This window comes from Podarcis tiliguerta (assembly GCF_965153285.1).
Source record: "Podarcis tiliguerta genome assembly, chromosome: 8".
Taxonomy (NCBI): Eukaryota; Metazoa; Chordata; class Lepidosauria; order Squamata; family Lacertidae; genus Podarcis; species Podarcis tiliguerta.
The window spans coordinates 23,581,016-23,598,760 of NC_139541.1; the positions used below are offsets into that span (position 1 = coordinate 23,581,016).

The following is a 17,745-nucleotide window of genomic DNA, read 5'->3' on the forward strand; positions in this document are numbered from 1 at the left end:
GGAGGAGGAATGGTGGAGGCTGCCTCCCCATCCTGACCCTTCCAGAGAGGAGGAAGAGGGAGACAGGATAGATTTGCAACAGGGGTTTGCGGGAGGTTACAGCTCAGAGGCAGATGAGGGGGAAAGTTGGGAAATAATGGGAGAGGAGGAGGAAGAGGCAGAAGTGGAGGGACAGCTGACTGGCACGCTGTCATTAGAAAGCATTCCAGACCCACCATCTCCTAAAAGTAGGAGAGCAAGGAGCTCGAAAACAGAGGGCACTTAGCAGCACCCGTCAAGGAGGTGATGATGATGAATGAGGAAGTGGGAGAGACGGAGGGGTGAATGTTCACTCAGGGCAATACCACTATCCAAGAGGCTGGGTTCTATAGCAGAGGTCAGCAAACTTTTTCAGCAGGGGGCCGGTCCACTGTCCCTCAGACCTTGTGGGGGGCTGGACTATATTTTTAAAAAAGAAAATGAATGAATTCCTATGCCCAAAAATAACCCAGAGATACATTTTAAATAAAAGCGCACATTCTACTCATGTAAAAACACCAGGCAGGCCCCACAAATAACCCAGAGATGCATTTTAAATAAAACGGCACATTCTACTCATGTAAAAACATCCTGATTCCTGGACTGTCTGCAGGCCAAATTTAGAAGGTGACTGGGCCAGATCCGGGGCCCGGGCCTTAGTTTGCCTACCCATGTTCTATAGCCTCTCTCTGTAAAGACTGGAATAAAAAAAGGACTTTAAGAAACTTTTCCTTGACTTTATACCTTCCTGGACAACCAGCTGGGAGCCACTGACAGCATCCTGACATCACATTTGGAAAGCAATGAAATAAGACATACTGTCATCTAAGCAAGGGAGGGGAGGGGCATGTGACCATTAAGTCCAGAGTCAAATATTACTTAACTGCACCACTGTATAGGCTCCCCCTTTAAAGATCACCATGCAAAAGTCCACCCACTGTATAAAGCACAGCTCAGGAGTAGGGTATTTTGCTTTGCATGCAGAAGGTTCCATGTTCAGTCCCTGGCATCTCGAGGTAGGGATGGCAGAGAACCCTAGAGAACCGTAGTGTAGACCATCCCCTAGACTCAAATCAAGACAAGCATTTCAAATACTGGAAGGGCAGAGAGACCTCAAGGCCGTTTATTGGCAGACTCCATCATTACTGGACAGGGAATCATTTGGCTAAGATTGGGGGGAGTCAGGAAATGGGCCTTGTGGTTTCCAGTAAGGGTCCCTCTAGCGTTCTCACCATCGTTCAGTTTATTAGGTTGGATTCCCTGCTGCCTATGCCACTGGGGTCACCTGTCAAACTGTAATCCAGATGCCCCACATCTGTATGCCCTTCCAGAAGTTGCTGGAATGCAGACCCCATCATCCCTGACCATTAGCCAGGCTGGTTGTGGCTGATGGAAGTCAAACTCCCAACATTCAGAAAGCCACAGGTCCCACATCCCTGCAACCAAGTTGGAGCTATCCAAGGTCCTGAAATGCCAAGCCTGCTTGAGCGTTCCACCTGTGCAGAAAACCCCAGTCTTGAAAGGCAGGTGATCCCAGAGAGCCAATTCAGTGCCTCGAGCTTCCTTGAGCCCCAAGGAAGCTTCCACCCGCAGCAAGGCGGAGACTCACCTGCCCCTCTCCGATGCTTGCCTTTCAGCGGTCCGCGTGAGCCCGTGTCATTCCCGGCAGCCTTCCATCATCTCTGATGCGTCGGCAGCAGAAGGCGACCGGTCGTCCACGCCAAGCGACATCAACTCCCCGCGGCACCGAACGCACTCCCTCTGCAATGTAAGGCGCCTCTGCAGGTCATTGGATGTTCCTAACACTGTTCTAACACACTTGCTTGCCTTGTTCGCTTGCGCCCGAACTGACTCCTGTGGTCGGTTGCTTTGCTGTTGCTGCTGCTGCTGCTGCTGCTGCTGCTTTTTAATGATGGCTATGTTCTCCCTCCACTGTAAGAGACTGTATGGCCCTGAATTCCAGTTCTTGGGCATCCTATATGGGGGAAAGTTGCCGTTGCACTCAGATCCTTCTTGCGGGCTTCCCTTTGGGGCCTCTGATTGGTCACTGTGAGAACAAAATGCTGGACTAAATGGGTCTTTGGTCTCACTCAGAAACTCCCTTCATATTTTGGTGCATACAATCAATCAATCAATAAATAAGGGCAAATGCAATCTGCAATTAAATATTGAAGTATATCCCTTTCCCTTAAGACAAATGCTCCTGTTCAGGGCTCCAGTCTCCTTGGAACAAGGAGTTACAAGTTACGTGGATCAGGGTTGAGGGAGAGCATATCTAACATTTTCCTTTGCTGTGCTCAAGTTTGGGGGCTGGCTGTTGGGGAGGGAGCAGATTTTGGAGGGTGGGAAATGCATCCCCTTTCGTCTTTCCTTCCTCCTGAAACAACCCTTTGCATTTCAGAAATGAGTTCATGGTCCCGGCATGCAACCCTCTAGACTATAGCCCTCCCTGTTTGAGGGTTTAGCAGACCAGTTAAATCCTCTTTCTTCCCTTCCCACCTCAACATTTCGTATGTCCCAGAAGTTTACGGTCAGGCCGTTTCAAGGTTCCTTTATGTTTCATTTTCTTTTTTGAACATAAAACGTACCAAAGGAATTCTCTGAGCGTATAGAAAACCACCACCTTATGCTTGGGGTGAGCCCTTTTCTCTTACACCCCTGTAGGCACACAACCACCCCATTTTGGTTTTTGGAAGGAATTGTCGTGCCAATGTTGGTTGTAAAACTATTCGTTGTAAACTTCCTCAGGGGTCTAAGTTCATCGAAAGACAGAGTGTTTTTATTTACTTATTTTAAATGGCTCCTCCCAAAACAGATAAAAGGGTGGCACCCTTTTGGTAATGATCCCACTCAACGTTCACTTAGGGTCCCCACCCTGTGCCCTATCCCATTGCCCCAAGATGTCTCTCCATCCACTCACAGAAGCTGTCATTTTCCCTGCAGATGAAAACGTACAAGGTAACGTCATTGTTGAATGTTGCACATCACAGTAAAAAATGAAGGCTGTATTGACTCCAGGGTTAGTCCTACTCAGAGCAGACTCATTGAAAATGATGGGTGTAACTAACTTAGGCCAATTCATTTCAGTGGGTCTGAGTAGGACTTAATTGGACACAGCCCGTAACATCTCCAGATGGTAGGGAGGTCATTACAACATTTTTTCCCTTTCTTTTTTTTTATTATTGGTTTTCACATATTACTTTACAATACAGATGTACCAAAGCCAACACCATTTCCTCCCCATCCCCTCATACATTTACATTTCTATTCCTCAATCCATCATATTATTCTTTTCTCCTTCCTCCCACTTCCCTCCGCCCCCACTCGATTTCCTCCACATTATACAATTTACAATAATCTTTGCATTCTACAACCTTCTCAAATTCTTATTATCTTTCCTTACAAATTTTTCTTCCATCCAATACTTCACATTTTAATCTAGGCGTATTAGCATATCTTTTTTTGAGCAATATTTTGCCATATATTCGTCAACACATTTCCATTCCTTTTCTAATTTTTGATTTGAATAAGAAGTCAGTCGAATTACAACATTTATTGACCTGTTGATCAGATTGCCAAGTAGTTATCGAGGGGGAAATGATGAACCCACTATCCAATGAAAAATTGCTATTAAGGATCTGGAATATAGTTTATATGACTACCTTTGTTGCCCTCCTCTGAACCCATTGATGGGTCTTCCCCTATGCATCTGCTACCTGCCATCTAGTTGTGCCCTGACACTGAATCTCATTTGTGCTTTTGTTTTCCATTTGACCGCATTCCAGCTTTCAGGGACCAGAGGTACACAAAGGTGGTTGGTCCCCTTTGGGACTGGGACAGGGAGACTCACAGTAGGTGCCAGAGCCAAAGAAAGGCAGAGCCAGCTAATTCTAGAACTTCCTATTAGCTCTGGCTGGCTGTGTGTGTTTTAACGGAATGACAATATTTTGACATGAACCATCTGCTTACTACCATCTGCCCCACTAGACTTTCTTACCCTTCCAGAATGAGTTCTCAGAGGAATTTAGATCTCCAGGAACCACCTGGAGATGCCAAGGTGATGGTAGTGGTGTCTGGCGCCCCTTGGGACTGGTGGGGCAGGAAACCCAACAGCAGGTGGAGCCAATAAGAGGCTGAGCCAGCTATTTCTAGTTTTGTCCCCATCTTCTACAAAGCAACATTGAGAGTAAAGAGGAGGTGGCAGACGTGCGTCGTTGCCCCACTAGATTGGTATTGCATAAGAAAACAGGCAAGTGAGGGCTGGCTAGGGATGGACTGAAGTTAGTGGGGCAGTGCCTCATTTTCCCATTCTCCATGAAGGTACAGAGTAACCCGATCCGACCCCAGGGAAGAAGCCTGTGTTGAAAGGATTGTGGAACTCCCTTGAGAGCCAACCACTGCCATCCCATCATCATTTTCATTCCTCAGCCAGCCAGTGGTCTTTTCACAGCAAAGCGCAACGTCTTGAATGTCAAGGCGGGAGCCGGTCAGCAGTAACTCACAAGGTGTCAGTGAAGTTAACTCCTTATTCAAAGAAACAAAAGCAGCTGAGTACTAGTGAGCACAGCAACTCTTCCCAGTAGGTCTTGCCTCAATGAGGCAGTTGCAAGGACTGGAGGACCCCACCCTCCCACAACTCCCTAAGTTTCCTGCCCAAGTCCTGCCAAAGTCACCTTGTCTGTCTCTGCTCCACCCTCTTCATACCTCTGTGGGTTCTGGGCAACCAGCAGGGAGGAGAGCTGGTCACAGCAGGAGGGGGAGACCCCCTGGCTTCTTCAGCAGCCTTCTTCATCTCTGTCTCTTGTCTCCTCTCCTCTCCAGCCTCTGCTTCTGATTCTGATTCTAAACTGTTCTCTGCCACAGCCTCTTCCTGCTCACTAAACCCTGTTTCCTGCTCAGTAAACCCTGTTCCGACACCACCTTCTCCCAGTCTGCTACCTTCACTAGTCCTCTGCATCCAGCCAATCCATTGGGGGAAGGTGCCAGGCGTGCTTCGGCAATGGGCAATGGGGATTGAGCCCGCCCAGGCTCCAGGCTATATTGTTCTGCTATGTGCCAAGCTGACATTCCTCTTTCTTCCGGCAGGGAGATAGTCCTGGACCAGTACAGAAAAACTTGCACAACCCAATTGTCCAGGTAAGAACTGGGTCATCCTGCATGGCCAGACACCTATTGAAAGGGACTTTTCCAGGATGTGTTGTAAGGGTGGGAGGAGATCCAAGGGGATTAAACTCAGAGCAGGTGGGTTGTTAGGGGGCTTTACCCACCCAAGTAAGTCCTACTCAGAGTAGACCTTCTGAAATTAATGAGGAAATGTCCATTAATTAAGCTGTGTCCATTGATTTCATCGGGTCTACTATAATGTTGGATACAACCCACATTGTTTACAGGGAACCCAGGTGCACCAGTCTTCTTAATTGTAGAGGGTCCGATCCATAAACAATATACTGAACAATGTACCTGCTACTGTCAACCTCAAGTGTCAGGGGTAGCAGAGAAAATCAGTTCTCGTCTCACTTAGAGTCAAACTTGCATAATTTGTAGTTCCTGAAACAATGTATGGACCAAAGCAAAGCCATCCTTAGAAATTCATATTTCTTGGCAGTTCTTCAGCCAAGTAGTGATGAGTACATAAATGCATTTGCCAGGGTCAAATGTGCATGAAAATGCATATAGTGCTGAAAATAGCATTTTTTAAATGATTTTTTTATTTCAACAATGTGTTCATTAGGCAAATGTGTATATCAGGAGAAATTCTCATTAAACTTGCAATGAATTTTCATCAGGATACTTGGGGGGGGGGGATTCGCTAAGCAACTTAGAAATGTGGAGAAGCAAATGTAAGAGTGGGAAAATAAGAAACCCAAATAAACAGAGTTGCCCATCTCTGACTGGCCCCACTTCAAAAGCCCACCCCCATTTTTTTTGCTCATCACTTTTCTGTTACAATAGCCATCTTCAAACATCGGAAGGGCTACCGCATGAAAGAAGAAGAGTTTGGATTTGATATCCCGCCTTTCACTCCCTTTAAGGAGTCTCAAAGCGGTTAACATTCTCCTTTCCCTTCCTCCCCCACAACAAACACTCTGTGAGGTGAGTGGGGCTGAGAGACTTCAAAGAAGTGTGACAGGCCCAAGGTCACCCAGCAGCTGCATGTGGAGGAGCGGAGACGCGAACCCTGTTCACCAGATTACAAATCTACCGCTCTTAACCACTACACCACACTGTTTGTTTTCTGCTGCCCTGGAGGGTGCGACCCAAACCAATAGATTCCAATTACAAGAAAGGCGATTCCACCTTAACATTAGGAAGAACTTTCCGACAGTTGGAGCTGTTTGACAGTTAAACGGTCTCTTTCAGGAGATGGTAGCCTCTCCTTCACTGGAGGTTTTCCAGCAGAGGTTGGATGGTCCTCTGCCAGAGATTCGTTAGCAAGGGTTCTGGCATTGCAAGGGGGTGGGACTAGATGACCCTTGGCTGTCCCTTTCAGCGCTACGATTCTGTGACGCTTTCCATGAAAAAAACCCGCCGTCTCCTTCCTCCTCAGTCTCTAGAGGACCTCGAAGACCAAAAACGGAAAAAGAAGAAAGAGAAAATGGGCTTCGGATCCATCTCCCGCGTCTTTGCCAGAGGGAAGCAACGGAAATCGCTCGACCCCGGGCTCTTCGATGGTACCGCCCCAGATTACTATATCGAGGAGGACGCCGACTGGTGACGGCCTGCCTCTCCCGCTCCCGCTTCTGGTGTGCGTGCGTGTGTGGGAGTGTCTGTGTGCGCAAGCAAAAAAAAAAAGCCTCTAACCGAACCCAGCGGATCGTGAGCCCGTGGCCTCTAATGTAACCCGCTGTACATAAACCCCCAGCGATCCCCTGTGTGAACCCCCTGCCCTGCCCCCCATTAACTGTTGTCTATGGAGCGATGCCAGTCGTGTTGTGTGACCTTCCCTGGTTCTGTTCTGGGGTGTGCTTTCTTTTTTATTTGTTTTGTTTCTCCCCGCCCCCCGCCTCCTCCGACCCTGCTTTCCCCGCATTTCTTTTTTACTCTTCTTTTTCCTCTTCGTCCCCCCCTCCCCCTTTTTTTTACGAAACTTGAAAAACTTGAAGGACTGCTGTGTATCTGTAAATAACAACGACGACGAGGAATATTGTGCACTGTGTGCTTGTAAATGTCTCCTGTCCCCCAAAAAGCTGTTCTCTCCCCCCTCCCCCTTTTTTTATTGCATCCCACCCTGAGATGACGTCTGCGTCTCGTGTGTTTTTGCCAAGATGGCTGCCGAAAGGGAGAAATAGTGTGTCCTGTTCTCGTGGGGCGGACGCACTATCTCATGGCAAGCCAGCAGTTCAGAAGTGTGTTTGCGGCAGGGATGGGCAACAGCCTTGTCTTATGGGCAAGAGATCCAGCCACCAAGTCAAGCTTGTTGGGCTAGACTGGAGAGGAAGACCACTCTGTTGCATGAAAGCTTTTTTTCCCAAAATCCAAACGTCAGGTGTGGGGCCTCCAGTCTGGATTGAGACCTTGGTGTGGAATATCTTTTTGCTCTCCTTGCAGTCCTGCTCCAATGCAAGTAGGAGATGCCAGACACTGATTTGGATTGGGTCCACAGCAAGCAGGTGGGGTGAATTGAATCCAAAACCCCTCCCACCAGGGTTCTGGTCCAGCCTGCAGACACCACCTCCCATTCTTGTAATGGTTGGATATGTGGATGGTGTCCCCTCTGCTTTGATCACTTTTGAGACCTCCTACTGAATTTAAGCCAAGGGGTTGTATCCCTACTCAGAGAAGACCTGTTGAGATTAAGGTACCTAACAGAGTCATGTCCATTAATTTCCATGGTCTGCTTTGAGTAGGTGTTATACTGAATACCATCCCTAAGGTAAAGGGAATTTCTGTGCTGCCATATGGAGTTCCCTAAGACTGGAGAAGTTGGCCATCCCTGCTATTGCACAATCATATCGCCAGAGAAATCTCACCGTGAGGCGAGGAGTCCCTGTTGGCAATAGGTTGCCTCCTCTTATAAATATGTCCCTCCAGAGCTGGTGAAACCAGGGCTGTACCTATAGGAAGAGAGGCTGTGAGGACCAGCCCCACTTTCAGAATACTGGAGGACGCGTCCCAGTGCTATTTTTCTAGAGAAAGAGGTGCCAGAGCTCACCATGAAATTCTCCAATGGCGCAATGGCGCCCACCTGAGAGGTGCTGGAGCTGAGCTCCAGTGAGCTCCGGCTGAAAGCAAGACCTTGCCACTTCCTAAATGTGCAGTGTTAGTTTTAAAAATGTACGTTTCTAGTCCATTTAGTTGTGAAGATATCAGGGAAACCAGGAAGAGGAGGTGCTATCCAGTTGCTCACTGCAGACATTGCTGCCTTCCAGTGAAAGCAAAGAGATGGTAAAGGTAAAGGGACTGGGACCCCTGACCCCATTAGGTCCAGTCATGGCCAACTCTAGGATTGCGGCACTCATCTCGCTTTATTGGCCGAGGGAGCCAGCGTACAGCTTCTGGGTCATGTGGCCAGCATGACTTAAGCCGCTTCTGGCAAACCAGAGCAGCGCACGGAAACACCGTTTACCTTCCCACCGGAGCGGTACCTATTTATCTACTTGCACTTTGATGTGCTTTCGAACTGCTAGGTTGGCAAGAGCAGGGACCGAGCAACGGGAGCTCACCCCGTCACAGGGATTTCAGCCAACAAATCTTAAGTGGAGAGGGGGAAAGAGAGAGAGAGAGTTAAGGCTGCCATCTTCTTCCTGGGAATATTTCCTGTTCAACTCAGTGGGGCTTACTTCTAAGTAGAACTATGCTGTATCTCTTTGTTTTCTAAAATGGACTGTGTTTAAATAGCAGGTATCCCCAACCTGTGGCCCTCCAGATGTTTGGGGACTACAACTCCCATGATCCCTAGCTAACAGGACCAGTGGTCAGGGATGATGGGAACTGTAGTCCTAAACATCTGGAGGGCCAAAGGTTGGGGATGCCTGACATAGACATATCTGTAGGATTGAGGGAGAAAATCAGTCTCATTCACATTTAAAGATTGACTTCTCTAATTCACAATTCCTGAAACAGTCAGGAACCTAAGACCAGCCACTTTGCAAAATTCACACTTGTCTGAATTTTGCAATGTGGCTCTCTGGCCAAATAATGTATACAAAAATGCACTAACCAGGGTAAAATGTGCATTGAAAGGCTTAGGTTGATGACGATAGCATACAAAAATGCTTTCTATTGGGGAAATGGCTTGTAAACATGGGTACATTAGGCACAATTGAATTAAAAATGCATATATTATTTAAAAAATCACAAACTGATATAGAAATATAGAGGACTGAATTTAAGACTGGAAAAATTAGAAACTGAAATTAGAAACCCTAATTAGCAGAATATGTAGGCATTTCTGGCTGTTCTGGACTAATTCCACGCATCTGCTTAGGTCCACCACTACTACTACAAAATGCTTGGGTGAAAGCTCTGGGTTATATCTAGCTAAGTTCTCCTCAGAGTTGACCCATTCAAATTCATGGCCTTAGGCTGGCAATGTTCATTAATTTCAGTGGGTCTACTCTAAAGCGGACATAGCTGGATACCACACACTGTGTCCTTACCTTTTTATCTGCAACTGAAAACCACCCCACAGAGGTGCATTTGTAGGAGGAAGTAACAAGCGAAATGGTTATAAAGACGGACAGCATCACTGTGAGCTTTTTCTGCGAGCGATTGTGCAAAGATACCCTCTGGACCTTTCTTTTCTTTTGCATGTGACAGACATGATCCTTCAGCCCACAGTGGGCTTCTGAGCCAGACTTGTGGCAAACGAAACATTTATGCTGCAGTTCATAAGTGACCATATTCTTACTTGTGGTCAGAGTGCAAAGGGGAGTGGGCTTTGGGTGCAAAGCCACCCCCAATTCCAAAAATAAAAGACCCCAAACCCCAGTAAGATGACCTCTTCCAGGCCAGAATACCTGGAAATCATATGGATGTAAAGTGCTCGCTCTCGCTTATCTTCCTAATTTTTCTATTTTGTTTTTTAATGCATACTCATCTGGAATAATTCCTTAACCCTCTTTTTTCTCCCTATATTGTTTTAGTTTTTAATTTATTTGCACAATACAGAAGATGTATTCTAACTAAATTATTACATAAATATTGGAATTTATATTTTTCCACGTTGGGCGGGGGTTTTGGACGGGTGCTGTTTCTACTTCCCTGCTCTCTGGGAGTTGAATTTGCAGAGCTGAAGTATGATGGATTTGATGCCAAGAGAACAAATGTTAGTTTTCCCCATTTCCCTTCTCCCTGCCTCCATCCACCCCTCCTCCTCTCCCTGACTCTCTGCCGGAACACCCAACCAAAATGCCAAATGTGCATTTCTGTCAGTTCAGGTCACTTTCTGGTTAACTCACATCAGCTGCTGCCGCTGCTCAGAGCGGCACAGTGATGCAATATTATTACTTATTTCCCTAGATAGTTTTTCATGGATTGTGAGTGACTGAAGTTCAGGCCTTGCAAGAACATCCAAAGGTGCTTTGAACTCTGTCTCAACCCCTCGCTTGACATTGTCATTTGTCCCCATCCCGCAGGCAAGATCAGGGATTTCACACACTGATGTTCTGAATGTGCATTCAGATCAGAAATGAGTGAACCATAATTCAGCCACAAAATGGCCAACGTCTTCCTTGGATTTGAAATGTCAAGGAGACTTCAGCGAGAAAAGGCAAGTGGAAAAAGTTGCTTCTGTAGGACCAAGGTATGGAAGCAAGCAATGGCCCATTGTCTAAGGTGATATTTTATGTCAACAAAAACCTATCACTGCTTCACACAGTTGAAAACACTGGCTTGGCCCATTGACACAACTACTGGGAATGTAGTTTTGGTTTCTTCTTTCCATCCACCAGCTCAGTTTCCACCAACAAGAGGAAACCCAAGCAAGGTGAAGAAGCGTAGGCCCAGGGAGCTGGAGCTGCCTTGGTCCTGAGACAAGGCCAGGACCCTGAACAAGGGCAGAGATGCTGTACAGAGTTCTGTAGCTGGCATTCAGGACCACGGATAGCAACCCTGCAGCTGAGCCAGGAAGATCATGTTGTCTCAGCACTGGCCTGAAGCAACTGCCAGGGCTTTGTAGTCTGAACTGAAAAGTTATGGGGAAAGCCCAACCCTTGGAGTGCTGCTGATGGCCAGTTAAAGGACTAGTGCTGTTCAAGACAGCTGCTGGCTTCTCAGCAGTGGGGTTTGGCATTTCGAGTACTCCTTTAGGGGAAGTCGCCTGGGTATTCTTGAGCCTCCAAGGAATCTGACCACTACTGATTAGAGTCCTGTGGGAAAAGTACCTCCTTGGGTTTCAGGGGCTGGTGTGTGGACTGCGTTGCCAGCAGATATACCCAGGAAGGATTAGGGATCCACCTCCTCCTCAGAGTTACTATTGCTTGATGACTTTACATCCAAGGACTGCTGGTCCAGAAACCATGGCACTTCTGAACTTGATCGTATTTCCTTGGTCAATTGATCATTAGCCCTTCCAGATCCTCTGGCAGAATTGGGAGAACTCTGGACCAAATTTTGTAATCCTGCAGTTGAGACAGAAGGATCCATTTGTCTCATTTTCCTAGGGGCAATGGGCAGTAAGTGCAGTTCAAAGTAAGCAAGTGTCAGGTTGGGGCAAAAAACTCTAAATTTCACATATCCACTCATAGGGTCTGAACTGGTAGTGATTGACCAGGAACGAGACCTTGGAGTCTTAGTGGACAGCCAGATGAAGGCATTGACCCAGTGTGCGGCAGCTGCGACAAAGTGAATTCCATGCGAGGGGTCATTAGGAGAGGAATCAAAAACAAAACTGTCCTTTGCCTTTAGATGCCTTTAGATAAATCTATGGTGAAGCCACACTTGAAATACTCTGTGCACCTCACCTCAAAACGAATATTTTACAGCTGGAAAGCTTTCACCAAAGGGCAAACAAAACAGATCAAGGGTTATAACATTTGGGGGGAGGGTTAGTTTCAGGAAAGGATGACCAAGAAGTGACAGGATAGAAGTGTGCATGATACAGGGAAAGTGGATAGAGAAAGTTTTTCCCCGCTATCTCATAACACTGGAAATTTTGGGCATCCAGGGAAGCCAAGTGCTGGAATATTCAGGGCAGCCAAAGAAAGCACTTCTTCAGATAGCTCATAGTTAAACTATGGAACTCAATACTACCAGAGGCAATGATGGTCAACAATTTGGATGGCTTTTTAAAAAAAGGATTAGACAGATTCATGGAGGGTCAGCTTCTTCGTAGCTTCCAGCCATAGTGGCTCTGCTCCCAACTCCCAGAAGCAGTGTGTCTTTGAATGCCCATTGCTGAGAACCACAGGCTCTTATACTCAACTCCTGCTTGCTGGTGATTCCACAACCAGCTGATTGTCCATTGGCAATAGCACAGAACCAGACTTTCTTGACAACAGCAGTTACTTTCTGGGTTGCTCCCTCTTTGCATAAAGCACAAAGCAGAGATTGTGAAGATCTTCAGGTGCCTCTTTAAAGCATGTGTCATTACTCAGGTTTCCCAGGACTCTCTCTCTTACATTTTAGGGGCTGCATCTTATGCGAGTCCAGGTCAGATTGCATGCATTGAAATTAATGGGCATGGCTAACTTAGGTCCATTCATTTCATTGGGTTTACTCCTAGTAAAACCTAGTTTGATATAGCCCTTGATGTTTGTTCAGGGCTCAGTTTTATTTATGATACACAGTTGTGTTTTTATCCCAGTTTTTATGTAATTTTGTTGAATTTTTGCATTTTTATCACTGAACTCTTATTTTTGCAAACTGCTTAGGGATTATTATTTTTTTACTGTGCTGAGCAGTATATTTTTTTTAAATTAATAATGAAAACAAACCATGGTTTTCATTCTTAGCTTGCCAACAACAAGCAAACCATAGTGAAACTTCTGAACTGGGCTTGCACCTAGCGCTAATAACTATTGGTTATTAAGCCATGGTTTAGTGTTAAATGAGAAGCAGAGTTTGTTTGGTATGTGTTTTCCCCTGGCGTTTTTTCAAGGGCACCCAAGTTCCTTCACCTTATTTACTTCTACAGTACCAATGAGCATATGGTGGAGGGGCTATAGCTCAGTGGTACAGCATCTGCTTTGCAGACTGAAAGTCCCCAGTTCAGTCCTTGGCATCTGCAGGTGGGGCTAAGAGACACCCATGGCTGAAATCCTGGAGAGCCACTTCCAGTCAGTATAAAGAGTACTAATAAATATGGCCTAGTGGTATAAGAAAGCTTCCAACATTCCTGTGTGCACTGATAAATCACTGCCCAAAAAGTGGTGCAGATGTGATCGCGTACATGATTGCATAAGGTGTTTTGTGCAGTGTTTTAGTGATGGGCGCATGTGCTCTGACATATTGCTTGAACACCACACAAATAGAATCAGATACCCCTATACAAATAGAACCAGATACCCCTACACAAATAGAATCAGATACCCCTATACAAATAGAACCAGATACCCCTACACAAATAGAACCAGATACCCCTACACAAATAGAACCAGATACCCCTATACAAACAATTGTATCAGATTTGCTTTTTGGCAGAGATTTGTCAGTCCACAGGTGTGTACATTTACATCACTGAAACCATAAACGCACACAAAAGATCTCGACACAAGCACGAGAATGCAATTATCACTTTTTTGCAGGGTTTATCAAAGCATCAGGTGCAAATTTGCAATGCGGAGGATAGGATTCAAACAAACTGACAGCTAAACATGCCTAGCACTGTGGAATATTTAGAAATAAGAAACAGGGTTCCAAACATACACGTTCCGTGTCAGTAACAGGATGAGAAAACTAACTGCCCTGCTTTTTGGCCTCTGCAGCAGCTGCTGCACTGTTGGTGCTAAACAACCATTTCTTTGCAGGCATAAAAACAGGAATGGAGAAGGTGCAAAGGAAGATCTGTGGACCCTGAAATAGCAGTAGCTCATCAGCATGGTGCCCATTTAAGGGTGCAAGTGAGCTGCAGGGTAGAGAACTGGATCTGCCTCGCAGGCAGGACCCAACTCCCCCGTTTCTCAGTGGCCTAATGGCCTCGCTGACAATGGTGCCAAGAGCCCAAGAAGACAACCAGCTGATTTGGCAGAGTTTGTGAAGAACCACATACCAGCAGATGGTCGCTTGCAGAGTGCAACACACATCGCTTTTGCAAGTGTGTTGCACACGGCTTTGCAGGTGCCACTGCTTGGCAGTGCCTCCAAACCCTCTTTGGCCTAGACACTCCTTCACCATCAAATTTGGGGCATGTGGGCTTGGCCAAACATCACTTTCTGGGTCAAATGAGTCCCAACGGGCCTGATTAGCCCTGTAGGCTGAAGGTACCCCACCATGGGCTTAGGGTCTCCATGAGGCCCTCAGCTTTGTTCCAAATTTCTCAAGATCTCCGTTGCTCCCTCCTACATGAGCTGGGACACAGGCAAAGGGGTCTTCAACAGAGGGGGCAGATTGTGGCTCACACCTAAGAGCTGGCAAATATGGTAGGGAGCTAATTGGGTGAAGCTACTGTTGGTGGCCAATACAAAATATTGTTTCAAAATTCCTATTAATATTTATTTTTAGAAACTTGCTGGCCAGGGATGTTGAAATCCACACTGGAACAGCTGAGGTGTGAAGTATTTGAAAGTCCCCTGGACTGTGGTGTCCTCCTGGGCTACAGAGTGTCTTTACCCACCTAGGCAGTTTATTGGTCCCCCTTGACCTAGTAGGGCTACAAGAGCTTCCAGGTCAAGCTTTGAATTTGCCTGGGCAGTTTAAAAAAAAAAAGGTAAAGGACCCCTGGCAGTTAAGTCCAGTCACAGACGACTCTGGGGTTGCATCGCTCATCTCGCTTTACAGGCTGAGAGAGCTGGCATTTGTCCGCAGAGTTTATCCAGGTCGTGGCCAGCATGGCTAAGCCGCTTCTGGTACAACGGAACACCAACACTAGAGCAGCGCACAGAAACGCCATTTACCTTCCTGCCAAAGTGGTACCTATTTATCTACTTGCACTGTGCCTGGGCAGTAGCCAGGGTCAAATATCGTAGTAAGACCTCTTTTTAACATAGATCTCCCCCATGACCTCCACCTGCTTAGGAGTAACAGACAGCCCCCCTCTACTCTCAGTTCAGAATTTATTGATCCAATAAACTGAGCTTGATCTCCTCCCTCTCTGAGCTGCCCCCCAAGCCCCATCCACAGGGTCCTGGGCCATGCCTCACTGCCTCCAAACTGCTAGCAAACATAGGACCCAGAAAACATCCCAGCAAGGCCTTCATTCATCCTTCGCTGCCTGGACACCAGAACAGCAACACCCCTGGGGCATGTAGATTTCCAGCAAGCAATGTCCTTTGGATTGCACCCCCCAGACTCCCTTCCACCCATGGTGCTATAGTGAGGACACTCAGTCATGTGACTGCCTTGGGTGCAACTCTCAGGGCATGGAAACTTAAGCACGTTGTGGCTCCTTGTTGATCTGTGCATGCCGAGAAGCTTGGTTCGTTTTCTCCTCTAGAGAAAAATGGCTCCGGGGACATGGCGCTCAATTCAGGGCACTCAATTCATAGCACGAGATTGGTTTCCTTATGGACTTTGGGTCATATCTCGCTATCTCCTTGCCCCCTGCAGCTCAGCACCGCCACAGGCACGCGCTCCACACACACACCCATACAAGGAGCACATCTCTGGCAATAACGTTTCCCCTAGTTACACAGTGAAGTCGTTTTAGCCAAGCTCGGGAGTGACTCTCAGGACAAGACACATTTGCCTTGAAAATGTCATTTGAGAATCCAAGTTCTAACAGGGGGCTGCAGCCCTGTGGTCTTTCATCCCCTGGTTTAGAAGATGGAGACATTCCTGATGCCAGGTCAAATGCGCTGTCAGCAGAGGGGAGTCTGTTTTAAGGACAATTAATACATGAGGAGATCCTGCACTGGGCTTAAGTATTTTTATCTGACTCGTTCAGGAGTTTCCCCCTGTGACTATTACTGCAGACAGAGGTACCTGTATTCCCTTATCCTTGTCCAAGTTTCTAGGCCTTATGGTTATGGAAATAATCTCAAAAGTGTGCAACAACGGATGATAGAATCTCAGAAGGGTTGGAAGAGATGCGCTAGGCCTCTATGCTCCTCCCATTTGAGCTGAAGCAGAATAAAATGGCGCAAGGCAAGTAAAGAAGATATGCAAACATGCTTCGGTTTGTCATTTTTACGTCTCACATGTCTCCTCCGTGCCAGCACATACACAGGAACTCTGGAGCCTGTTAACTGCCTAAGACCCATTTTGTTGACATAAAAAAAGCCTCTGCTTGTCTCTGTCCCAGAACACAGCGATTTCCAACTCCCCTCTGCACCAGCAAGACATCGCAGGTGTTACAAATGGGCCATTGCTTCCTTCAATCCAGAATTTCTGCAACCAAATCATCTCTTTTTTTGACAGTGTCATCAACCCAGATTTTTTTCTAAATCCGGGGGGGGGGGATAGTGGCAGGGGTAGATGCCTTTTGCCAGGCTCTTAGTAGGAATTACACCTCAGGCAAAAAAATAAAAAAAGCTTTGGGAGGTGCTTTCAAAAGCCACTCCATCTCTTCCCTGTTCCCAAGACTTTGCTTTTCCAGTTAATAGGCAGCTAACCCAACCCATCATGTTGCAAGCTTAACAAATGCCGTTTGCCACTCTTGATAGTGGAAGGCAATGGATTCTACAGTTCTGGGCTGGCTTTTGAGAATCCCATCTTTTTGGAATGGGGGCACCTTGTCTTACGATTGCAAGGAGGACTGCATGGAGGTTCTGCTACCTGGGGAAAGCAGAAATGGACTCTGCCAGCCAATGTTGGTATGAGCAAGGGGTATCTTACAGCTCAACTAGATATTATGTTAATGGCAACATGCATGTCCTTTGTTATGTAAAATTGCAGTTGCAGGGAAGCCAGGGGGGTGAGCGAGGGGAGTTTAACCCTTTCTCTCCCCTGCCACATTCCTGACAAAAATTGCCTCTCCAAAGCTGCTGTTTATATTTCAGAAGGAAGTTCCCATTAGCCTCAAGTAAACAAGAGGCAGAACATTTCTCTGTGGGTAACTTCTTTGCAATATGCTACACATTCCTCCCCTCCCCACCCCCATCCCTTCCCCCACCTTCCCTTTTAATCAGAGTTAAAAAAATCCAAACAGCAAAACTTCTGGAATATATTTAGACATTTCTTCTTCTTTTTCCATTTCAGCTTTCTTGTTTTCTCTCTTTAAAACAAAAAACTCCCCTCTTTTTTGGTTTGGTTTTGTAAATTAGGAAATAATTATTTTAAAAGCAAAACTAAGAAGGTGATTTATTTAAAAGAGAACTACTACCATAAAATAGCTTCTGAACTATGGGTAACATTAGATTTAACTTTTTTTTCTTCCCTCCCCCAACATGTGTGGGGAGAAACAATTCCTTGAAGGCATGGATGCAGATATGAAAATATTAAAAAAAAATACACAACAACTAAATAAAGCTTATTTTAAAGTATGTTTTGTTATATGTGGCATGATTGCTTGCTATTCTTTGGATATCAGAGCCAAGACTGATGGAAGAGCTGAGAAGAGGAAAGAAGAGGGTTTCATTTCTGTGGATATTTTTGCTGAGCAAAGTGTGTGGGGCAATCAATATTATTATTATTATTATTATTATTATTATTATTAATCACCACCACTCTTCACCCTAAGTTCCCAGGATG

The 17,745-nt window shown here is 46.2% G+C and overlaps 1 protein-coding gene across 2 annotated transcripts in view; it reads left to right on the plus strand.

Annotated features, from left to right (window-relative positions):
- The window catches only part of LOC310682889 (kazrin-like), a 215,738-nt gene extending 198,201 nt beyond the window's left edge, over positions 1-17,537 (plus strand). For both annotated transcript variants that reach the window (XM_083452198.1, XM_083452199.1), the window contains exons 6-8: positions 1,656-1,786; positions 5,104-5,154; positions 6,566-17,537. In XM_083452198.1, coding sequence (XP_083308324.1) covers positions 1,656-1,786; positions 5,104-5,154; positions 6,566-6,733 — 350 coding nt within the window. In that variant the 3' untranslated portion in view covers positions 6,734-17,537. The remainder of the gene's footprint in view (positions 1-1,655; positions 1,787-5,103; positions 5,155-6,565) is intronic.
- Positions 17,538-17,745: the final 208 nt, after the last annotated feature.